Source organism: Palaemon carinicauda, chromosome 4 (genome assembly GCF_036898095.1).
Source record: "Palaemon carinicauda isolate YSFRI2023 chromosome 4, ASM3689809v2, whole genome shotgun sequence".
NCBI lineage: Eukaryota > Metazoa > Arthropoda > Malacostraca > Decapoda > Palaemonidae > Palaemon > Palaemon carinicauda.
Window position 1 is genome coordinate 85,504,325 of NC_090728.1, and position 26,498 is coordinate 85,530,822.

Here is a 26,498-nt window from a genome sequence, read left to right on the forward strand (position 1 = left end):
CGTTTGACAACCATAGGGGATTTCCAACCCGTATATTTTTTAAATTCATCAAAGTCCCAGTTCTGGAAGTAATTGATGGAGGTATCTACTAACTGTATATCATGAGCCTGGGGAAATGATTCCGGATTAGTATGTTTCATGAAATAGAGGATTTGTTGCCTGATACCGTGAATGGAAATAGTACAGTACCTCCTTGTTCCCTGATAACCAAGGGGCCAGACGAGCGGGTGGCAGTTCTAGCTAAAAAGGCCTTGAGAGTAGTGACTGGACACAGAGAAAGGATCCTGGGGAAGAAGAATAATCTTCCGAGGGGAGCACCTATTTTGCGGATCCTCATTTTTAGCTAGGAAAGCTTTGTCTGGAGAAAGGAGTACTTCGGCTGAAGGGAGGAAATCTATGTTTTCCGGGTTTCGTGAGAGAGCTGCTAGTTCTGATATTCCATCACCTGAGGCCAAAGCCGTTAGAAATAAAGTCTTCCTAAGAAGAGTGATATAAGAGCAGGATTCATTGTCCGTGTCCGTCGCAAGTTTGAGGACACCGTTCAGAGACCAAGAGTCCTTTTGTGGCCGAACCGAAGGTCGAAGCCTAGCACATGTTTTTGGAATAGATGAGAAATAGGAATCAGCTAGGTTAATGTTAAACCCAACAAGGAAGATCTTCTTCAAAGCTGACTTGATGGTGGTTAAAGTGCTATCTGTTAGGCCTTTGTCAAATAGGAACATCAAGAAAGAGATGGCTAAATTCGGAGACATACGAGCATGGTCTGAACTCTTAGGAAATCTGCTAGTTGTTAACGGCCGAATCATATTGGCGAATTGTCGAGTCCCTTTTGTCTGATTCGATGAAGAGAACGTTTTCCGGGTCAATGTTCGCGTCTCTACGAGCTGCAAACTTCATGTAGTCCACAAAGTTAGAGTTTTGGCTATCCTTGAGTAATCTGACACAGTGAGTATGGATTACTTGGGTCAGTTTGGGGAACGGGATCCGGAAGGGACGGAGTTTCAACTCGAGGAGGAGAGGAAACCAACTGTTCTTTGGCCAGTGAGGTGGTACTAAAGCCACTGCCCCCCGGAAGGAGCGTAGTTTGTGTAAAAGTTTTATTAGAAGATTCACTGGGGGAAATAGGTAAATCTTCTTCCAATGGTTCCAATCCCGGGTTAATGCGTCCATGGCATAAGCCTGAGGGTCCAGGGTTGGGGTCACATAACAAGGAAGTTTGTGATTCATCTGAGTTGCGAATAGATCAACCTGGAGGCCCGGAACCAGCCTGAGTATCCACCAGAATGAAATTATGTCTAGAGACCATTCTGACTCCAGTGGTTTCGTCCTGGATAGTGAGTCCGCTCTCACATTCTGGACTCCCGCTAGGTGAGTTGCTGACAGGAACCAGTTCTTTTCTGTTGCCCCGGCGAAGATAGTGACCAGGATCTGTTTCAGGTTGGGTGACTTGGATCCTCCTCTGTTGACGCAGTGTACTACGTCTGTGCTGTCTGACACTACTCTGATGTGGGTCGACCTCGGAGGAGAAAGTCTCTTCAGGGTCAAGAACACTGCCATGGCTTCGAGAACATTGATATGGGACTGTTTCATGGCGGGTGACCAAGAGCCCTGAAACATCTGATGTTCGGAGTAATCCCCCCATCCACTTAGAGACGTGTCTGTATGGAATGTCACTTGTGGAGGTGGGAATTGTAGAGAAACCGATTTGGAGAGGTTCTTCGGTTCGGACCATGGGCGTAGTCTCATTTTCAAGACAGAGGGGATCTTCGAGACCTTGTCTCTTAAAGGTACTGTAGCTCTCTTTCTCCAAACTCGATTGATGTCTTTGAGTTTGGCTTTTAATAGGAGATCTGTTACTGAAGTGAATTGGAGAAGGCCGAGGATTCTTTCTAAGGCTCTTCTGGACACCTGTTTGTGTTTGAGAAAATTCTTGATCTTGGAAGCTATTCCTCTTACCTTTTTGGAAGAGAGAGACAACGTGTGCTTCGAAAGGTCCCACTGAATGCCTAACCATTCTAAGTGGCCTAATGGTTGCAGGCGGGACTTTTGGAGATTGACCCAAAATCCCAGGTTGTCGGGAAATCGAAGTACTTCCTTCGTAGCTTTGTTGCCTTCTATGGCCGACCGGGCCCAAATGAGCCAACCGTTCAGATAAGCAATGATCTGTATCCCTTGGTTCCTGAGTTGTTCTAACACTGTCTCTCCCAGTTTCGTGAATATCCTGGGATCAATGTTGAGGCCGAAGGGCATGACTTGAACGCAAAGGCTTTCCTGCCTAGGCGGAAATCCAGATAAGGAGAGAAGTTTCGAGCTATAGGCACATGATAATAGTCGTCGGTAAGGTCGACAGAGGTGGTGACGGCCCCACGGGGAAGTAAGGTCCGTACCTGAGAGATAGTCAACATCCGGAACTTGTCGCAGAGAATGTAAGAGTTTAGCTTTGACAAGTCCAGGTCCACTCTCAATGCCGACAAGCCTTTCTTCGGAATTGTGAACAGACGGCCTTGGAACTTCATTGATCGAACCCGTTTGATTGCTTTCTTCTTGAGTAACTCTGTGGTGTACTCTTTCAGGATGGGAGTGGATTTCTGGGAGAAGGTCACTGGTAGAGGAGGAGAACCTTGTGGCCATTTCCACCTCAAACCTTTAGAGATTATGCTATGAGCCCACGGACCGAAGGTCCAATGGTCTTGAAAGTGGTAAAGTCTCCCCCCTACCGGGACCACCTCGTTGTGAGGGAGTGAATCTAGGTCCTTTCCTTCCCCGAGCCCCCTTTTTCCTAGGTCCGCCTCGATGGCGGAACTGTCCTCTACTCCTGTAGCTTCCTCTCTGGTGTCCACGAAAGGAACCTGAGGGTTCGGAGCTAGGGCTGTATGCAGGCGAGGACATCCAAACGGGGTTGGGTTGTGTACCTGGGGAATCAGTGAGGTAGACCACCTGATGAGGGGGATTCGGATGCAGAGACGTCGAATCAGAGGAAGACTGTGATGACGAGTGGGTAACTGACGATTGATGGCAGTGACCCCGGTTCGTCTTGTAGGGGGTAAATCTCTGCTTCCTCTTGAAGAAAGTTTGCTTTAGGTCTTCGACCTTCTTTATGGCAGTGAGGCCCCGCCTTTCCTGCAATTTTGGTTTTCTCTCGTATCATCTTGTAGAACCTTGTTCACCTCCTCCTGAGGGAAGAGGGTTTTACCCCAGTAGGAGGAAGCTATCAGCCTGTTCGGTTCATGTCTGATATAGGCCTCAGACAGAAAGTATTTCCTACAACTAACCCGAGCAGACCACAAAGCGTGTAGGTCGATTTGGTAGGACAGAGATAGGTTCTTCGTGAAAATCCTTAACAAGATCTGAGTGGGATAAATCGAGGCTAGGGACTCCCCGAGGTGGGGTCCGTCTCTTTAAGAGCCGGCATGGCAGAACCTTCTTTGACATCTTGTATATATATATATATATATATATATATATATATATATATATATATATATATATATATATATAATATATATATATATATATATATGTATATATATATATAACATATATATTTTTATATATATATATATATATATATATATATATATATATATATATATATATATATATATATATATATATATATATATATATATATATATATATATATATGTATATATATATATAACATATATATTTATATATATATATATATATATATATATATATATATTTATATATATATATATATATATATATATATATATATATATTTATATATATATATATATATATATATATATATATATAATATACATATATATATATATATATATATATATATATATATATATATATATATATATATATATGTTATTTTTATAATAAAATAAATTTTTGAATATACTTACCCGGTGATTATATAAGCTGCAGCTCTGCTGCTCGACAGAAAACTCTACGTTAAAAATCCGCCAGCGATCGCTATGCAGGTAGGGGGTGTACTTCAACAGCGCCATCTGTCGTGCAGGTACTCAGTACTCAATGTAAACAAAGAACTCAATTTTCTCCTCGGTCCACTGCGTCTCTATTGGGGAGGAAGGGAGGGTCCTTTAATATATAATCACCGGGTAAGTATATTCAAAAATTTATTTTATTATAAAAATGTTATTTTTATAATAAAATAAATTTTTGAATATACTTACCCGGTGATTATATATAAGCTGCAGCTCTGCTGCTCGACAGAAAACTCTACGTTAGAAATCCGCCAGCGATCGCTATGCAGGTAGGGGGTGTACTTCAACAGCGCCATCTGTCGTGCAGGTACTCAGTACTCAATGTAAACAAAGAACTCAATTTTCTCCTCGGTCCACTGCGTCTCTATTGGGGAGGAAGGGAGGGTCCTTTAATATATAATCACCGGGTAAGTATATTCAAAAATTTATTTTATTATAAAAATAACATTTTTCAATATTTAACTTAGCCGGTGATTATATAAGCTGATTCACACCCAGGGGGGTGGGTAGAGACCAGCAATAAATGTTTACATTATTATGAGCTAAGGATTTTTTATTTCATTTTAGCAGTTATCAAAATAACAAACATAAAATAAATAAGTACCTGGTAAGGAAGTCGACTTGAACAATTACTCTGCCTTTTTAAGTACGTCTTCCTTACGGAGCCTCGCGATCCTCTTAGGATGCTGAGCGACCCCTAGGAGCTGAAGTATCAAGGGTTGCAACCCATACTACAGGACCTCATCAAAACCTCTAATCTAGGTGCTTCTCAAGAAAAGAATTTGACCACCCGCCAAATCAACCAGGATGCGAAAGGCTTCTTAGCCTTCCGGACAACCCAAAAACAACAATAAAAACATTTGAAGAGAAAGATTAAAAAGGTTATGGAATTAGGGGAATGTAGTGGTTGAGCCCTCACCCACTACTGCACTCGCTGCTACGAATGGTCCCAGGGTGTAGCAGTTCTCGTAAAGAGACTGGACATCTTTAAGATAAAAAGACGCGAACACTGACTTGCTTTTCCAATAGGTTGCGTCCATTATACTTCGCAGAGATCTATTTTGTTTAAAGGCCACTGAAGTTGCGACAGCTCTAACTTCATGTGTCCTTACCTTCAGCAAAGCTTGGTCTTCCTCACTCAGATGGGAATGAGCTTCTCGTATTAACAGTCTGATAAAATAGGATAAGGCATTCTTTGACATAGGCAAAGATGGTTTCTTAACAGAACACCATAAAGCTTCTGACTGTCCTCGTAAAGGTTTAGTTCGTCTTAAATAGAACTTAAGAGCTCTAACAGGGCATAAGACTCTTTCTAGTTCATTTCCAACCATATTTGATAGGCTTGGAATATCGAACGATTTCGGCCAAGGACGAGAAGGTAGCTCGTTTTTGGCTAGAAAACCAAGCTGTAAAGAACATGTAGCCGTTTCAGATGAAAATCCGATGTTCCTGCTGAAGGCGTGAATCTCACTGACTCTTTTAGCTGTGGCTAAGCAAACCAGGAAAAGAGTCTTTAAAGTGAGATCTTTAAAGGAGGCTGATTGTAGTGGCTCGAACCTTTCTGACATAAGGAATCTTAGTACCACGTCTAAATTCCAACCAGGTGTAGCCAAACGACGCTCCTTCGTGGTCTCAAAAGACTTAAGGAGGTCCTGTAGATCTTTGTTGTTGGAAAGATCTAAGCCTCTGTGACGGAAGACTGATGCCAACATGCTTCTGTAACCCTTGATAGTGGGAGCTGAAAGAGATCTTTCTTTCCTCAGGTATAAAAGGAAGTCAGCTATTTGAGTTACAGAGGTACTGGTCGAGGATACTGATACTGACTTGCACCAGTTTCGGAAGACTTCCCACTTCGACTGGTAGACTCTAAGAGTGGATGTCCTCCTTGCTCTAGCAATCGCCCTGGCTGCCTCCTTCGAAAAGCCTCTAGCTCTCGAGAGTCTTTCGATAGTCTGAAGGCAGTCAGACGAAGAGCGTGGAGGCCTTGGTGTACCTTCTTTATGTGTGGCTGACGTAGAAGGTCCACCCTTAGAGGAAGAGTTCTGGGAACGTCCACTAGCCATCAAAGTACCTCGGTGAACCATTCTCTCGCGGGCCAGAGGGGAGCAACTAACGTCAACCTTGTCCCTTCGTGAGAGGCGAACTTCTGCAGTACCTTGTTGACAATCTTGAACGGGGGGAATGCATATAGGTCTAGATGTGACCAATCCAGTAGAAAGGCATCTATATGAACTGCTGCTGGGTCCGGGATTGGTGAGCAATATATTGGGAGCCTCTTGGTCATCGAGGTTGCGAAGAGATCTATGGTAGGCTGGCCCCAGGTGGCCCACAGTTTCTTGCACACATCCTTGTGTAGGGTCCATTCTGTTGGAATGATTTGTCCCTTCCGACTGAGGCAATCTGCCATGACATTCAAGTTGCCTTGGATGAACCTCGTTACTAGAGAAATGTTTAGATCTTTTGACCTGGTGAGGAGGTCCCTTGCGATCTTGTACAACGTCATAGAGTGGGTCCCTCCTTGCTTGGAGATGTACGCCAAAGCCGTGGTGTTGTCCGAGTTCACCTTCACCACTTTGCCTTGAAGGAGAGACTTGAAGCTTTTCAAGGCCAGATGAACTGCCAGTAGCTCCTTGCAGTTGATATGCAACGTTCTTTGACTCGAGTTCCAAGTTCCCGAGCATTCCCGACCGTCTAATGTCGCGCCGCAGCCCGTGTCCGATGCGTCCGAGAAGAGAACGTGGTTGGGAGTCTGAACAGCCAGGGGCAGACCCTCTCTGAGGCTGATACTGTCCTTCTACCAAGTCAGGGAAGACTTCATCTTCTCGGAAATGGGGATCGAGACCGCTTCTAGCGTCTTGTCCTTTTTCCAGTAAACCGCTAGGTGATATTGAAGGGGACGGAGGTGTAGTCTTCCTAACGAAACGAACTGTTCCAGGGATGATAGTGTCCCTATCAGACTCATCCACTGCCTTACTGAACATCGTTCCTTCTTCAGCATGTTCTGGATGCATACCTGGGCTTGACTTGTTCTGGGGGCCGACGGAAAAGCCCGAAAAGCTTGACTGTGAATCTCCATCCCTAAATACACAATAGTTTGGGATGGGACCAGTTGAGACTTTTCCATATTGACCAGGAGACCCAATTCCTTGGTCAGATCTAGAGTCCACTTTAGATCCTTCAGACAGCGACGACTGGAAGAAGCTCTTAGAAGCCAGTCGTCCAAATAGAGGGAGGCTCTGATGTCCGCTAAATGAAGGAATTTGGCTATATTCCTCATCAGCCTCGTAAACACAAGAGGAGCTGTGCTTAGGCCAAAGCACAGGGCTCGAAACTGGTAGACAACCTTTTCGTAAACGAATCTCAGAAAAGGTTGGGAGTCTGGGTGGATGGGGACGTGAAAGTATGCGTCCCTTAGGTCTAAAGAGACCATCCAGTCTTCCTTTCTGACCGCTGCTAGAACGGACTTTGTGGTCTCCATGGCGAACGTCTGCTTTGTGACAAAGACATTCAGCGCACTGACGTCTAGCACCGGCCTCCACCCTCCTGTCTTCTTTACCACTAAGAAGAGACGGTTGTAGAAGCCCGGGGATTGATGGTCCAGGACTTTGACTACCGCTCCCTTTTCTAGCAAGAGAGACACCTCCTGCTTCAATGCTCGTCTCTTGTCTTCCTCTCTGTACCTGGGAGAGAGATCGATGGGAGACGTTGCTAGAGGGGGTTTTCGTACAAACGGGATCTTGTACCCCTCTCTGAGCAACTTCACAGATTGTGCATCTGCGCCTCTCTTCTCCCAGGTCTGCCAGAAGTTCTTGAGTCTGGCTCCCACTGCTGTCTGAAGAAGGTGGCAGTCAGACTCTGCCTTTAAAGGACTTGGTTCCTTTCTTCTTCCCACGTCTCCCTTCGGCACGAGCACCTCCTCTGCTGGAGGCTCTGCCACGAAAGGGCGGAATAAATCTGGACGCTGGAGTGTCCATCCTGGGTCTTGAACAGGAAGGCAAAGGGGTGGCTTTGCGGGCAGAGGACGCAACCAGGTCATGGGTGTCCTTCTGAATCAAAGAAGCAGCAATCTCCTTAATCAAGTCCTCTGGAAAAAGGCACTTTGAGAGAGGAGCAAACAGAAATTCTGATCTTTGACACGGTGTCACTCCAGCTGACAGGAAAGAGCAAAGGTTCTCACGTTTCTTGAGGACCCCGGATACGAACGAAGCAGCAAGCTCACTAGATCCGTCACGTATGGCCTTGTCCATGCAGGACATTATGAGCAAGGAAGATTCCTTGTCAGAAGGGGAGATCTTCCTGCTCAAAGCTCCCAGACACCAGTCCAAAAAGTTGAAGACCTCGAAGGCTCTAAATACTCCTTTCAACAGATGGTCTAGGTCCGAAGGTGACCAGCATATCTTAGAGCGTCTCATGGCTATACCAGACGCTCGATCTGGAAGAGAGTTTAGCAGGGGGAAACGTAAAGGCTGTCTTCCCTAGACTCTTTTTGGACTGCATCCAATCTCCTAAAACTCGTAAAGCTCTCTTGGACGAGCGTGCGAGGACGAGTTTCGTAAAGGCAGGCGAGGATGACTGCGTACCTAAAGCAAACTCTGACGCAGGAGAGCGTGGAGCCACAGACACAAACTGGTCCGGATACATCTCTTTGAACAGAGCAAGAACTTTTCTGAAGTCCAAAGAGGTTTGCGTGGTCTTGGGTTCGTCAAGGTCCGAATGTGGTTCATCAACGTGTGCCGCATCGTCATCATCAGAGAGTCCATCATCCGAGAATTGAGGAGGAAGCGGCAAAGGAGTAGGAATCGGCTGGTCAGCTGAGTCCGGTCGCACGGGTGCACGCGTGACTGAACCGAACGCAACGTCATGGAACTGTTGCCCAGTCTGTGAGCTGGCAACAACCATAGCAGCGCGGGGACGCACAGCGTCTACTCCAGACTGTCTAGTCTGATGTGGGCGAGCAGAGGCAACCACACTGGGTTGCGGAGGTTGACGCACCGCGTCAAAACACAACAACTTTGACGGTTGTTGTACCTCGCGAACGTCAACGGAAGGTTCCGTGCGTCGCTGAACGTCAACATGAGGCTGGCAGGGTACACTGGAACGCATGGGTGGTGGGACTCTCTCAGCTGGTGTGCGGAAGAAGGTCGCCTCAGCGTTCACAGGACGCACAACCGTGGTTGGTTGTAGGCAAGAGGTTGGTGCAGCATCAACCTTCTCCGCACGAAAGCCCTGCATCAGAGACGTTAACTGATACTGCATGGTCTGCAGCAAAGACCACTTAGGGTCTACAGGAGCAGGTGCGGCGACAGACGGTGTGACTGCCTGAGGCGGTACCGCTTTGCCTCTCTTAGGAGGTGAGCAGTCATCGGAAGACTGCAGCGAGTCCGAACTGACCCAGTGGCTACAACTGGGCCGTTGGACTTGCGCGGAAGGGACCGACTTGCGCTTAAGAGGTCCTGAGACCTTGGTCCATGGTTTCTTACGAGAAACCTCTTCCGCAGACGAGGAATAAATGGGCTCTCTCGTCTCTGTGTGGGTGGGGCGATCTTGGGTAGATACGCCCGAAACCACGGAGGAAACGTCTGTTCGCTGATTAAAACCTCTCGAACCCTTTGGTCGTACGACATTGCTTCTCCCCTGGACTTGGGAGTTTGCAAGAGGTCCCGGACTAGGAGGACGACAGGCACGAACAGACGAACCCTCAAGCGCAACACTATCCACAACACTATCACTCACTTTATCACTACCCACTGCACTCTTACACTTCAGCTCCTTGACGTCCGCCATGAGCTGGTTACGGTCACTAGCCAAGGACTCGACTCTCTCACCCAGAGCTTGGATGGCACGCATCATATCTGCCATCGAAGGTTCTTGAGTGCCAGAAGGGGGATTAGGAGCAACCACTACAGGGGAAGGAATAGGTTGTGGGGCATGAGGAGAGGAAAATTCAACAGAGCGAGATGAACTTCTCCTGACTCTATCTCTCTCTAGCCTACGTGTATATTTCTGGAATTCGATAAAATCGAATTCCGAAAGCCCAACGCATTCCTCACATCAATCTTCCAATTGACAGGTTTTATCCCGACAATTGGAACAAACGGTGTGAGGATCGATAGAGGCCTTCGGAAGACGCCTTGAACAGTCCCTAGCATTACACTTCCTGAATTTAGGGACTGGAGAAAGGTCAGCCATTTTGAATTGGTCAAAGGGGAATTCAAAAACTATCCAAAGTCATCAACAAATAATCCGAAATCAAAAAAAGAATGCAAGGATTTATTGAAGAGAAAGCCTGCAAAGCGAAAGCTCAAAACTAGAAACGTGTACTTCACCAAATAGTTGTGAAAACCAATCCAGTTAGCAACAGCGAATTAGTAGGTCTTGCCGGTGGCACGACAGAGAGAAAATTGAGTTCTTTGTTTACATTGAGTACTGAGTACCTGCACGACAGATGGCGCTGTTGAAGTACACCCCCTACCTGCATAGCGATCGCTGGCGGATTTTTAACGTAGAGTTTTCTGTCGAGCAGCAGAGCTGCAGCTTATATAATCACCGGCTAAGTTAAATATTGAAATATATATATATATATATATATATATATATATATATATATATATATGTATATATGCATATATATATATATATATATAAATATACACATATATATATATATATATATATATATATATATATATATATATATATATATATATATATATATATCCATACACATATATTATATATATATGTATATATATACACACACACATATATATATATATATATATATATATATATATATATATATATATATATATATACAGTATATATATAAATATATATATATATATATATATATATATATATATATATATAAATATATATATATATATATATATATATATATATATATATATATGTATATATATATGTATGTATATATATATATATATATATATATATATATATATATATATATATATATATGTATATATATATATATAAATATATATATGACTGTTCTTTTATTGACATTAATCATGTCAAACATTTAGAATCTTTGAAAATATTTGCTTCTGTGTATATGTACAGTATATGTATAGGTAGCCTATATGGTACATATATGTATGTATGTGCATATATATTTGTGTATATATCATATATATAAATATATATATATATATATATATATATATATATATATATATATATATATATATTCATATATATATGATATGAAATATATTATATATAAACATATATATATATATATATATATATATATATATATATATATATATATATATATGTAAGTGTATATATATGTATATATATATCATATATGTATATATTTATATATTACATATGTATACATATATACACATATATATATATATATATATATATATATATATATATATATATATATATATATATATAACTTATATATTATATTATATATATAATTTATATATATATATATATATATATATATATATATATATACACGGGAGCAAATATTTTTAACGGTTCTGAATGTTTGACATGATTAATGTCAATAAAAGAACAGTCATAGCTTTACCTGTGTTATGAGAATCAGCATTGTTGGACTTTCTCCTTTTCAACCATTTACTTAATATTATTATTATTATTATTATTATTTTCATTATTATTATTACTTTCTAAGCTACAACCCTAGTTGGAAAAGCAGGATGCAATAGGCCTAAGGGACCCAACAGGGAAAACCGCCCAGTGAGGATAGGAAACAAGGAAAAATAAAGTTTTTTAAGAACAGTAAGAACATTAATATAAATATTTCCTATATAAACTATAAAAACTTCAACAAAACAAGAGGAAGAGAAATTAGATAGAATAGTGTGTCAAGTACACTCTCAAGCAAGAGAACTCTAACCCAAGACAGTGGAAGACCATGGTACAGAGGCTATGGTACTACTCAAGACTAGAGAACAATGGTTTGATTTCGGAGTGTCCTTCTCCTAGAAGAGCTGCTTACCATAGCTAAAGTCTCTCTTCTACCCTTACCAAGAGGAGAGTAACCACTGAACAATTACAATACACTAGTTAAACCCTTGGGTGAAGAAGAATTGTTTGGTGATCTCAAGTGTTGTCAGGTGTATGAGGATAGAGCAAAATCTATGGAGAATAGGTCAGACTATTCAGTATATGTGTAGGCAAAAGGAAAGTGAATCATAACCAGAGAGAAGGATCCAATGTAGTACTGTCTGGCCAGTCAAAGGACCCCATAACTCTCTAGTGGTAGTATCTCAACGGGTGGCTGGTGCCCTGGCCTACCTACTACCTTATACTGTAATTCAACTCAGACTGGATCATCTTCCCCCTCTTTAATAGTAGTAGTAGTAGTAATAGTAGTAGTACAGTAGTAGTAGTAATAATAATAGTAATAATATTAATAATAATAATAATGATGATAATAATAATCTAAATAATGATAATAATAATATTCATTAAAGACTTTAAAATAGTAGATTTAGCAAGGAATAAATAGTTTTCCTTCATTTAAAGTTTCTTTGAAATGTAGAATTCACATTAAATATTGTCTGTCATCATCAGTATCTGTTAGATTTTAACAATGAATATATTTTTGGGAGGGTTTGATGGAATGAAATCTCTTCCTCCTTTCTTGATTCAATAAAATTACATCCAGATACAGCACGAAGGTTATGCTTTTCTGTAATTATCAGGAAAATCAGAATTATATTTAAACTTAATGATAGACAAGCAAAAAAAAAAAGTAAACAAAAAAAATAAACTATCCAAGGACTGTACAGCATTTCTGGAAGTCGCCGACGTGTGGATGAGGTCTTATTTCAGTTTGTGGTTGGGTAGACCTGGTATCTTTTTAAATCATATAATAATCCATAAACACCAATGTTATAAGCTTTTGTTTAGAGGCATTTACTTTAGTGAGAGAAGGGATATAAGGAGTCACGCTACCATCTTGGTCTTCTGACTCGCTAATTCTAGGTCTAAAAAATGTCTAAAAGATGGCTAGAAATGCGAGATTCGATGGTTATGCAGCAAAAGGATCTAAAGTAATTAAAGAATTAGAGTCTCTATGAGAGGACCTCGAATCTGGTAGGTCCCTTGTACCATTAAAACCTTAATGAATGGTGCAGTAGACCCACTAGTCAACTCTTGGTGAGTTAGTCTAGGGCTTGAAATAGGGCAGATTAGCCATGAAATATTCCTCTTAATCTTAACTTTATGGTTTTCTGAGCTTCCAGTAAAGAAGCTAATGAAGTTAAACTCTTAGAAAGCTTATGCCTATTAAAATCAATTCGTTAGGCTCGGCAAAACTAAAGGCTGAAGTGGCATTATCATATCATTCCTTCTTTAAGCAAGTACCTCAGCCATCTCTGGATTACCTCTGAACTAAAAGTAAGCTTCTGTTATGCTTTAAACTTCAATTTGATCAAGCAACCTACTCAGGGAAGAACAGTGAGATTATACACTCCTCACTAAAGTGTCTAAATTAAAACTGTTCCTCTGCACGAGATACACAAAGAAAGTGGATCATGATCACCTAAAAATATTTCTTATGCACATTAGTGAGGTTAATGCTTAGAATCTTGAAAAGACATCTTGAAAACACTGAAATTGGTATAAAAACAAAAAATCCTTACATCTGGAGCAGAGCAGCACATATCGTTATTTCATGTCGACATGTGGAGTAAAGAAACTATCCAACATGTGTAGCATGTTATTGATCTAAATAGACACTAGTTCCATTGGTTTACTACGAAGGAAAGAAAACAGGAAAACTTCTTTTTAGGAGTAAAGTTAACATTCAAAGCTCTCAGAGACGAAAGCAAGCAATATATGAACAGAAGAAGTTCATGGAAATAAACCATACACACCATTGTTGGGCGAGATAAATCCAAAGTTACTGGACCACTCAAAAGGAACAAGTAAGGTAGCTGTTGTCACTGACTATGAGATAATAAAGAATGGTGTGAGTAACTGCATTACTCTGATTATGCATTCTCATGCATCTAACATCAAAATGAGAACAGTTACAGACCTGTAAGTGCACATTTATTTTTTTTAGAAGCTTTTGCTTCATATTTCATGGAAAATTTAATAAAATATTTCTTCTTCTCTCATTTTTTTCTGAGTGCATAGTATTGAATGCATTGCTGATTCTCTTTGCATTTCTTCCCCTATTACACAAGCTTGCAGTAACTTTTAATATTACAGAACTGAATGTTGCAATTATGAATCCCCATAGCATCTCCTGACCTGGATGAAAGAGAAGGTTTTAAATATGTCACAAAGGTCAGTTTTCTGAGGGCCATGGACACAAAGTATGTGACTATAGCAGTTACTTAAAGTTAATTTTTAAAAAATCATGCACCATAGCTCTGGAATAATCAGTTATCTCAAATGTTTCAATTCATGTCACATCCTCATGGTTCTCATGCTTGTTACATGCATGCTTAGGAACATTTCTTTATGTAAAACTATTTGATAGTTTCGCAAGAACTAATACCTCTGAAAATTAATCAACAACATCTGAAAACTTTTAAAAAATATGACCTTTAAGCAAAATGAAATATATTCAAGATTTCTTCCATAAAATGTTATTTTCATTAGTAAAATAAATTTTTGAATATACTTACCCGATGATCATGTAGCTGTCAACTCCGTTGCCCGACAGAAATCTAAGGTCGGGATACGCCAGCGATCGCTATACAGGTGGGGGTGTACACAACAGCGCCATCTGTGAGTAGGTACTCAAGTACTTCTTATCAACAAGAACTCAATTTTCTCCTCGGTCCACTGGTTCTCTATGGGGAGGAAGGGAGGGTCCTTAAATTCATGATCATCGGGTAAGTATATTCAAAAATTTATTTTACTAATGAAAATAACATTTTTCAATATTAATCTTACCCGATGATCATGTAGCTGATTCACACCCAGGGTGGTGGGTGGAGACCAGCATACATGTTAACATAAGAAGCTAAGTATCCCGTATTTCATTTTAGCAGTTATTCAAAATAACAAACATAAAATAATAAGTACCTGGTAAGGAAGTCGACTTGAACTATTACTCTGCCTTTTTTAAGTACGTCTTCCTTACTGAGCCTAGCGGTCCTCTTAGGATGCTGAACGACTCCTAGGTGCTGAAGTATGAAGGGCTGCAACCCATACTAAAGGACCTCATCACAACCTCTAATCTAGGCGCTTCTCAAGAAAGAATTTGACCACCCGCCAAATCAACCAGGATGCGGAAGGCTTCTTAGCCTTCCGTACAACCCAAAAAACAACAATAAAAAGTATTCAAGAGAAAGATTAAAAAGGTTATGGGATTATGGGAATGTAGTGGCTGAGCCCTCACCTACTACTGCACTCGCTGCTACGAATGGTCCCAGGGTGTAGCAGTTCTCGTAAAGAGACTGGACATCTTTGAGATAGAATGATGCGAACACTGACTTGCTTCTCCAATAGGTTGCATCCATAACACTCTGCAGAGAACGGTTCTGTTTGAAGGCCACTGAAGTAGCCACAGCTCTAACTTCATGTGTCCTTACCTTCAGCAAAGCAAGGTCTTCTTCCTTCAGATGAGAATGTGCCTCTCTAATCAGAAGCCTGATGTAGTAAGAAACTGCGTTCTTAGACATCGGTAGAGTAGGCTTCTTGATAGAACACCATAAAGCTTCTGATTGTCCTCGTAATGGCTTTGACCGTCTTAAATAGTACTTAAGAGCTCTTACTGGGCAAAGTACTCTCTCTAGTTCGTTCCCCACCAAGTTGGACAGGCTTGGGATCTCGAACGACTTGGGCCAAGGACGGGAAGGAAGCTCGTTTTTAGCAAAAAAACCGAGCTGCAAGGAACATGTAGCCGTTTCAGATGTAAAACCTATGTTCCTGCTGAAGGCGTGGATCTCACTGACTCTTTTAGCTGTTGCTAAGCAAACGAGGAAAAGAGTCTTTAATGTGAGATCCTTAAAAGAGGCTGATTGAAGCGGTTCGAAACTTGATGACATTAGGAACCTTAAAACCACGTCTAGGTTCCAGCCTGGTGTGGACAACCGACGTTCCTTTGAGGTCTCAAAAGACCTAAGGAGGTCCTGTAGATCTTTGTTGGTGGAAAGATCCAAGCCTCTGTGGCGGAAGACCGCTGCCAACATACTCCTGTAACCCTTGATCGTAGGAGCTGATAGGGATCTTACATTCCTTAGATGTAACAGGAAGTCAGCTATCTGTGTTACAGAGGTACTGGTTGAGGAAACTGCATTCGCCTTACACCAGCTTCGGAAGACTTCCCATTTAGACTGATAGACTCTGAGAGTGGATGTCCTCCTTGCTCTGGCAATCGCTCTGGCTGCCTCCTTCGAAAAGCCTCTAGCTCTTGAGAGTCTTTCGATAGTCTGAAGGCAGTCAGACGAAGAGCGTGGAGGCTTGGGTGTACCTTCTTTACGTGAGGTTGACGCAGAAGGTCCACTCTTAGAGGAAGAGTCCTGGGAACGTCCACTAGCCATTGCAGTACCTCGGTGAACCATTCTCTCGCGGGCCAGAGGGGAGCAACCAACGTCAACCGTGTCCCTTCGTGAGAGGCGAACTTCTGAAGTACCCTGTTGACAATCTTGAACGGAGGGAACGCATACAGGTCTAGATGGGACCAATCCAGCAGAAAGGCATCCACGTGAACTGCTGCTGGGTCTGGAATCGGAGAACAATACATCGGGAGCCTCTTGGTCATCGAGGTAGCGAATAGATCTATGGTGGGCTGACCCCACAGGGCCCATAGTCTGCTGCAAACATTCTTGTGAAGGGTCCACTTTGTGGGGATGACCTGACCCTTCCGGCTGAGGCGATCTGCCATGACATTCATGTCGCCCTGAATGAACCTCGTTACCAGCGAAAGCTTTCGATCTTTTGACCAAATGAGGAGGTCCCTTGCGATCTCGAACAACTTCCTCGAATGAGTCCCTCCTTGCTTGGAGATGTAAGCCAAGGCTGTGGTGTTGCCGGAGTTCACCTCCACCACCTTGTTTAGCTGGAGGGACTTGAAGTTTATCAAGGCCAGATGAACTGCCAACAGCTCCTTGCAATTGATGTGAAGTGTCCTTTGCTCCTGATTCCACGTGCCCGAGCATTCCTGTCCGTCCAGTGTCGCACCCCAGCCCGTGTCTGATGCGTCCGAGAAGAGACGGTGGTCGGGGGTCTGAACAGCCAATGGTAGACCTTCCTTGAGAAGAATGCTGTTCTTCCACCACGTCAGTGTAGACCTCATCTCTTCGGAAACAGGCACTGAGACCGCCTCTAGCGTCATGTCCTTTCTCCAGTGAGCAGCTAGATGATACTGAAGGGGGCGGAGGTGGAGTCTCCCTAACTCGATGAACTGGGCCAGCGATGAAAGTGTCCCTGTTAGACTCATCCACTGCCTGACTGAACATCGGTTCCTTCTCAGCATGCTCTGGATGCATTCTAGGGCTTGATTGATCCTTGGGGCCGACGGAAAAGCCCGAAAAGCTCGACTCTGAATCTCCATACCTAGATAGACAATGGTCTGGGATGGGACGAGCTGGGACTTCTCTATATTGACCAGGAGGCCCAATTCCTTGGTCAGATCCATAGTCCATCTGAGATTCTCCAGACAGCGACGACTTGACGGTGCTCTTAAAAGCCAGTCGTCCAAATAGAGGGAGGCTCTGATGTCTGCCAAGTGAAGGAATTTGGCAATATTCCTCATCAGTCTCGTAAACACAAGAGGTGCTGTGCTTAGGCCAAAGCACAGGGCTTGGAACTGGTACACAACCTTTCCAAAGACGAACCTTAGGAAAGGTTGGGAGTCTGGATGGATGGGGACGTGAAAGTACGCGTCTTTCAGGTCTAACGAGACCATCCAGTCCTCCTTCCTGACCGCTGCTAGGACCGACTTCGTCGTCTCCATCGTGAACGTCTGCTTGGTGACAAAAGCATTGAGAGCACTGACGTCCAGCACCGGTCTCCAACCTCCTGTCTTCTTCGCTACCAGGAAGAGACGGTTGTAGAAGCCCGGGGATTGATGGTCCCGGACTATGACTACCGCTCCCTTTTGTAGCAAGAGCGACACCTCTTGTTGCAACGCTAGCCTCTTGTCCTTCTCCTTGTAGTTGGGAGAGAGGTTGATGGGAGATGTAGTTAGAGGGGGACTGCGGCAGAACGGAATTCTGTACCCCTCCTTTAGCCACTTCACAGACTGAGCGTCTGCACCTCTGCTCTCCCAAGCTTGCCAGAAGGTCTTGAGTCTGGCTCCCACTGCTGTCTGGAGAGGAAGGCAGTCAGATCCTGCCTTTTGCGGACTTGGAACCCTTCTTGGATTTGCCACGGTGACTGTCGGCACGGGTACCTCCTCTGCTGGAGGTTCTGCCACGAAAGGGCGGGATGAACCTAGTTGCAGGTGTGTCTACTGCTGCAGGACGGAAAGGTCTAGGCACGGAAGGTAAGGTTTTAGCCTTACGTGCGGAAGATGCCATCAGATCATGGGTATCCTTCTGGATAAGCGAGGCAGCCATCCCCTTGATCAGCTCCTCCGGAAACAGACACTTGGAAAGAGGAGCAAACAACAACTCCGACTTCTGGCAAGGGGTGATACCAGACGACAAGAAGGAGCAAAGATGTTCTCTCTTCTTAAGCACTCCCGACACGTACGAAGCCGCAAGTTCACCAGACCCATCCCGAATGGCTTTGTCCATGCTAGACATGATCAGCATGGCAGAGTCCTTATCCGAAGGGGAAGTCTTTCTGCTTAACGCACCCAAACACCAATCGAGGAAGTTGAAGATCTCAAAAGCACGAAAGACTCCCTTCAACAGATGATCCATGTCAGAAAAGGACCAGCAGATCTTCAATCGTCTCATAGCCAGCCTGCGGGGAGAGTCAACCAGACTTGAGAAGTCGCCCTGGGCAGAGGCAGGAACTCCCAAGCCGGGTTCCTCTCCCGTGGCATACCAGACGCTCGACTTGGAAGCAAGCTTGGTAGGCGGAAAGATGAAAGCAGTCTTTCCCAGTTGCTTCTTGGACTGCAACCACTCTCCCATAACCCTCAAAGCTCTCTTGGATGAGCGTGCGAGAACAAGCTTGGTGAAGGCAGGAGCAGCAGACTGCATGCCCAGAGCAAACTCGGAGGGAGGAGAGCGAGGGGTTGCAGACACAAACTGTTCTGGATACAAGTCCCTGAACAAGGCAAGGACTTTACGAAAATCTAAGGAGGGAGGCGTAGACTTGGGCCCTTCAAAGTCGGAGTGCGGTTCATCCAAATGTGCAGCTTCGTCATCCGATACTCCATCATCCGAAAGCTGAGTAGGAAGTGGCAAAGGCTGAGCAGAAAACTGAACGGCTGAATCCGGCAGCACGGGTGCATGCGTAGCTGCTGCGGATCCAACATCATGCCGCTGCTGGTCAGTCTGCGAGCTGGCAACAACAAAAGCAGAGTGCTGGTGCGTGGGAGGGGTTGCCGTGGGTTGCGGAGCATGCCGTATGGGATGCGGAGCATGCCGCATGGGTTGCGGAGCATGCCGCATAGTGTCAGAACCCGGCAGCTCTACAGCACCTTCCCACTGCTGATGCGGTAGCTCACGCATGTCAACGGATGGTGCAGCAAGAACATGCGTCTGGCAGGGTGGACTGCGCATCGGTGGTGGAGCTCTCACAGGTGGAGTGTGGGAGCAGGCAGCCGCAGTATCTGCTGAGCGCACAACCGCGGCAGGTTGTAGGTTAACAGGTGCAGTGTCAACCTTCTCAGCATGATACTCTTGCATGAACGCAGCAAGCTGAGACTGCATAGTCTGCAGCATGGACCACTTAGGGTCTACCGTGGTTGGAGCAGCAACAGACGGAGCAGTAGCCTGTTGTGGAACCACTCTACCTCTCTTGGGAGGTGTGCAGTCATCGGAAGACTGCGGCGAGTCCGAACTGACCCAGTGGCTACACCTGGGCCGTTGGACTCGCTCGGAAGGGACCTTACGCTTGAGAGGTCGTGAGACCTTGGTCCATCGTTTCCTCCTTGAAACTTCTTCCACAGACGAGGAATGATAGGGCTCATTCGTCTGTTTGTGGATGGGACGATCTCTGACAGATACGTCCGCAACCACTGAGGGTACATCCGTACGCTGATCAAGGCCTGCCGAACCCTTTGGTCCTTCGACATTGCTTCTCCCCTGGGCTTGGGAGCTTGCAAGAGGTCCCGGACTGGGAGGACGACTGGCACGAACAGATGTACCCTCATGCGCAACACTGACACTGACACTTTTCACTTCACTAGTACTGACAACACTTCCCACTGCACTTTTCGCTTTCAGCTCTTTGACATCTGCCAAAAGCTGATTACGGTCATTAGCCAATGACTCCACTCTGTCACCGAGAGCCTGAATGGCACGCATCATATCCGCCATGGATGGCTGAGCACTAGTAGCAGGGTCGGGAGTCACCACTACAGGGGAAGGAAAAGGTTGAGGGGCATGGGGAGAGGAAAAATCCACAGAGCGAGAAGAACTCCTCCTGATTCTATCCTTCTCTAGCCTACGTGCATTTTTAAGGAATTCGTTAAAATCGAATTCCGAAAGCCCAGCGCATTCCTCACATCGATCTTCCAATTGACAGGATTTACCCCTACAATTGGAACAAACGGTGTGAGGATCTATGGAGGCCTTCGGAAGACGCCTAGTACAAGCCCTAACACTACACTGCCTGTACTTAGGGACTTGAGACTGGTCAGACATCTTGAATTGTAGAAATAGTCAAGGGGGGATTCCAAAATCTAGCAAAGTTCGTTAACAATTAATCCAAATTAATTCCAAAAGCTTGCTAAGCTAATGATAAAGCTTCCTGAATAGCGAAGGCTAAAATCTAGAGTGAATACATCACCAAAATCGTGAAAAAACAACTCCAGAATCAACAGCGTATTCAAGTAGGTCTTGCCGGTGGCACGACAGAGGAAAAATTGAGTTCTTGTTGACAAGAAGTACTTGAGTACCTACTCACAGATGGCGCTGTTGTGTACACCCCCACCTGTATAGCGATCGCTGGCGTATCCCGACCTTAGATTTCTGTCGGGCAACGGAGTTGACAGCTACATGATCATCGGGTAAGATTAATATTGAAAACTATCTTTACGAGTTGTTGTATGCTTAGTTAAACTCTCTTGAAATCATAATTTTAAAATTATAATAACTGATGTTAATAAATTTCTGAAATAGTTTAATAACAACTAACTATGTCTGATAACATAAAATTAACATGACAATAATAAACAACTGCAATAGAACTATATATTTCAATATCACAATTACAGTTACATTTTCAATGTAAATTGTTGAATATAAAACATACAATAAAGCCATACCTATTCAATAACATGGACGGTGAAAGAGCAACAGAAAGATTTACAGCACATTGAAGGAATGCTCACACAACTCAATATATGATGAGTCTACTTCTGGAATGCATTTTCCTTATTTATATGTCCTCAAAACTTCACTATCATATCTTATAATCAGTGGTATAAAATCTCACATAAAACTCTGAACAAAATATACAGTACAGTATATAAACAATAACTATTAACTAGTTCATAAATCACTTTTAGATTATATATTAAATTCTTCACTTAACCTGTTTGAGAATCAGTGTTTATTGCAAATTACTTGAGACGAAGTTCATAAGTTTTTGGCACAAACTAAAATTAGTAAAAAAAAAGACTCGATAAGGTTTCAATGTTAAAACATTCAGATGTAATTTAAACCATTTTACTTAACCTTATGAAAGCAATAAAGGAAACTGAACGTTAGTGAAAAGTTCCTTAATGACCGTTAGTATTCTCTAGGTACCTAATGTACTGGAAAGCATGAAGCCCAAATACTTGTGAAGGCCGTGCATAATGCATCATAGTACAGTATGTCAAATGTCTGGCTGGGTCATTCAATTATCAGTAAAAATACATAATCTTCCTATACCAATCTAATGCATCCACAAGAAAAAAATAATGAAATAGCTTAAAAAATAAAAAAAAATCCACATATAGGAGTAGATGTACAGTATAATAAATTTCTTGATTCATTAATGTAAATGGTGTCGTAAGAAACAAGTATATAATGGAAATGAGAAAAAAATATCTGTAGTTGCTGTCATCTGATCAACATGAATAATGACCACAAAATGACTATAATTATCATTACATTACACCTTGAGCTGATTAAAAGTTATTGTCATGATTTCAACAAAATTCTAAGGAACCTACCATTACAGAACAGTACAAATTGTGGACTAATTAGGTTCTATTTACTGTACTTGAAAAATCCATTAAGGAACCAAATATTTATTTCTAGCAAAAAATTACTGTTTATAAGAAATGGTATGAAATTTATTGTCACTATATTGGCTTTTTCCCAGAGGATACAAGTAATTTTGAAACTTTTAATGCTCAATGTAAAAAACTACAGCTTCAATTTCTCTTTTCGTAAGAAAATGACAGGAGAAATATCATACAGGTGTATTATGATCACTTGCCTTTTGGACTACTGATCAGTTACTGTATATACTTTTAAATTGATCAGCAAAAACTAACTCCCAAATGTTTCTTTAATTCTTATACTGTTCCTCTGGTTGTGATATTAAATTTTCTTTACTTCATGTTACAAAGGAGAACTTTGCATAGTTAGCTGAATTCTAAACTCATAGTCTGTGATACAAATATTGGTAAGATTTCAACTTCAAGTGTTTATATATATATATATATATATATATATATATATATATATATATATATATATATATATATATATATATATATATATATATATATATATATATATATATATATATATATATATATATATATATATATATTCCTCATAGACATCTTTCAAATATAATCCTAGGCTTGACCATTCTTGTTCCCCAGTCATCTTGTTATGAAAGTTATTCAACTTTTAGTGCTATCACTCATGCTTCTTTTTAGGCTCTGCAAGCATAGAAGATTAGCAAAGAACAGGGACAAAATCATTATAAATTTTAAAAGAAGTTAGCTATGAAAAGAGTACCAAAGATTGCAACCTTTCCGTATAAATAGCAAGCTATGGATTCATCTTGAAGAGGAGAGCAAAACCTACTCAAAAGTATTGAGAATATCATTGAAAGAGGACTATAATTATTTGTAATGAGTCGAAATCATAAAATAATCTAGTTTCCTCTTAATATGAGAAAACTTATTCTTCACAGTAATGTGAAATTAACAGCAATATCTTCACAAACGTGTTGCAATTATGGGCATTTTTTTCAGCTAACTTGTTTAAAAGTTATAATGACTTTGACCCCGTACTTTTCCAATCTTTAATACTATGCCATTACAAAATATCCTATAATTACACGGTTCTTAAAAAAGCACGAGGAATAGCAGAAAGGAATAACTTAAGCACTCCAATATAAAAATAGTGACTGGGGATCAGGAATGGTCAAATCTAGGATTAGGGTTAATGAAAAGATTGAAACTATATTTTGAAGAAAAAAAAATAAGTAGACTTCAGCAAGAAAGGGACCTGATAATTGATCATTCATATTACAGGCAATTCAAAGCTGCCTGTGAGAGATCAAATACTGTATCTCCCATTCCTAAACCTTTATTCTATATAATCAAATGTATTATCAAATGTCAAAAAATTTATTCCTTCACCCGTTATTTGGAATATTGCACTCATATGATGGGTGGTATAATTTCTATCCTTCGACTTGATATAACTGATTCTACGGAAATTTGTTTAATCAATGTCCACTTTTAATACTTCTCTTAATCCTCTCTACATGGCAAGGTGGCTTCTATGTCCCTTTTATGAAGGCATATTTTATTGCTTCAAACTCAAGGGAAAGTTCTGCCATCTATCATGCAATTTTGTTACAGAATCCAAACTATCTTGTGGAAACCAGTTGCTAAGAATAGGCATTTTATACTTCTATATTTCATGACTGTCAACAGCTTTAATTCTTTATGAAGTAAGTCTATTACTTCCTTTGTGATTAAACTCAACCCTTTCTCATTCCTTACCTTCCTCTTTTTCTTTCTTTCTTTCTTTCCATAGGATTAAAGTTACAAAGGTAATTTTCTTGCTTGTCTCATGGGCCACTGTACTCCAAATATCAAATAACTCTTATTTTAAATCCAGTATTGTTTCCATTGTGAATACAGCACGACTCCATATAGATAAAAGGCATAAAAAAAATGCACAGGTACTTGGTATTCATTAAAAGGTCAGCCATTGCCTCTAAATTGCAGGCTACACTGATTTCTTACACAAAAATCAATTTACAGTAAATGTGTTACACTGATAAGCAGTACTGTATAACATATTCTAAGTTTCACTTCATTATACACTTCAGTTTCAAATGTATTTCTGCATAAAATAAGCTTTAGCTTAGCATCATTTCTTATCTTTTGCACAAAAAACTCATTTAGTGAATTTAAGTGGTAGAAAGTATTTACATACCATTTATTTACTGCATAGAATTTTTATTCCTATAAAAAAACCTTGTCTCTAAAAAACAAGGACTCTTATGTCAAGAATAATTAAAAACAGTAAGCTCCATTTTGGAAGTAGTTAGTAACTTGAATATGTAATATCTTTGTGGTTTAAATCATTCTACCTTTGGTTGACAAGTGAAACTTAATGCAAATTTTTACATTTCAAGCAAATTGGTTTTACAAGTAATGCATTTGTTCTATTATTACCATAACTAGAGCAGCCACTGTAACCTAAAACATTATTAGGGACCTATGAATTTTATCTTATATTAAAAAAAAAAATGTCAAATGGTATAAATTGCTCAAGGGAATCTTCCCTTCACATACTATTTCCTGCACCTTTGTCATGGACCTAGTTTATAGTGATTTGTGACCATACAGAATAAGTAAATGTATGCAACAAAGAACAACCCTGACCAAATAAAATTTTGCAGGTGTTAGTTGAACTAAAAGTAATAGTTTTGTTTCTTTATATGATTTTAGAATTGATAACCTAATTTCCTTAAAATACTTCATATCTTATTCAAAAACTTCAAACTTAATGTTTCTTGAGATATTGTAATTGGCTAAAGGTTATTACTTAAAGGGCACCCGGTAAAGTGCAAGCCTTCGCCTCGTCAAGCAGTCTTATTTTGCTCTCAACTCCACTACAAACGTGTACAGTACTTTGATTTGTCCTTGGGTCATACCCTACATGTCCACCAAGTTTCGTTGAAATTGGTTCTTTAATTTTGGCGTAATGTTGTTAAGAAATGAAAAACAAGCAGTCTCATTTTGCTTTTAACTCCACTTCATACTTGCACTTTGATGTATTTTCTTCAAATTCTAATGCATTTGTCCTTGGGTCGTCCCCCACATGTCCACCAAGTTTTGTTGAAATTAGTTCAGTAGTTTTTGTATGCTGTTGTTCAGAAACAAAAATTTAACAATTATTTTCAAAGTACTGCTGCGTACTTATACTTTGATATACTTTATCCAGCATGTTACAGATTCATTATTCGGTCATACCCTACACGACCAAGTTAGGCAAAATTTGGTACTGTAGTTTTGTGTAAAGTAGCTCAAAAACAAACAAACAAATAAATAAATAAATATATAAACTAATTACTCATTGTTACAGATTCGTCCTTGGGTCATACCCAACATGAATACCAAATTTGCTCAAAAACAGTACTGTAGTTGTGTAAAGTTGCTCACAAGCAAACAAACAGATAGCAGTGAACACACACCCTTTGCATGATCTTCTAATTTAGCAAAGGCAATTATGCTAATGACATAAAATACCACCTTAATGAAATAAGTCCTTTTAATTGAAGGGACTTATATTAAAATAAAAGTTGTCTTATTCAAATAAAAGACATTTACTTGAGAATATTCATGAAATGGTCGTACCAATGATCACTGAATACAGAAGCTCTAAGTGCAATACGCAGCGCATCTTTAAACTATACCTAACCCTATTCATAAAGATTTCTAGAAGCCAGATGTTGAGGATGATGATAGCCACATCTTGTGAGAATATAATAAGAGAATCTACCTTTGACGAAAGGGTCCGTAAATGGCAAATAAGGCTGATCTCCTACATATCTGCGTAAGTACAGAATAACAAAATTTGGTTTAATGTAAGGAATAACTTATGTGTTATATCATCATTATTAGGCAAGCATTTACAAATACTAAACCGAGTGAATTATCTATGTTGTAAATGTTACACAATGGTAAGATAAATTTATAACTGCTGGTGGCTCTTCAAAAGTTTCCAATGCATTTTGTTGAAAAATTTAAAAAAAATTTATACTGAAGTGCAATTTAGTTATGTACAATATTGTATGATATGGATACATTATACAAAATAGCAAAATACAGTGAATTAAGATAGAACTGAAGGGAATACCGCATCACTGTAGTTTCCATTTACCGAGTCCAATTTCATTACTTTTTCAATGTTCCAAAGACTTGGATATCCCCTAAACAAATTC

General features: G+C 41.1%; 1 protein-coding gene across 2 annotated transcripts in view; it reads right to left on the bottom strand.

Annotated features, from left to right (window-relative positions):
• The window catches only part of LOC137640042 (sulfhydryl oxidase 2-like), a 267,317-nt gene that overhangs the window by 37,634 nt on the left and 203,185 nt on the right, over positions 1 to 26,498 (bottom strand). The window contains exon 7 of one of the 2 annotated variants that reach the window (XM_068372422.1): positions 22,845 to 26,106. The exons of the other annotated variant lie outside the window; for it this stretch is intronic. Within the exon in view, the coding sequence (XP_068228523.1) occupies positions 25,977 to 26,106 (130 nt within the window). The 3' untranslated portion in view covers positions 22,845 to 25,976. Of the gene's footprint in view, positions 1 to 22,844; positions 26,107 to 26,498 lie in introns of those variants that run through there. 2 annotated transcript variants of the gene reach the window in all.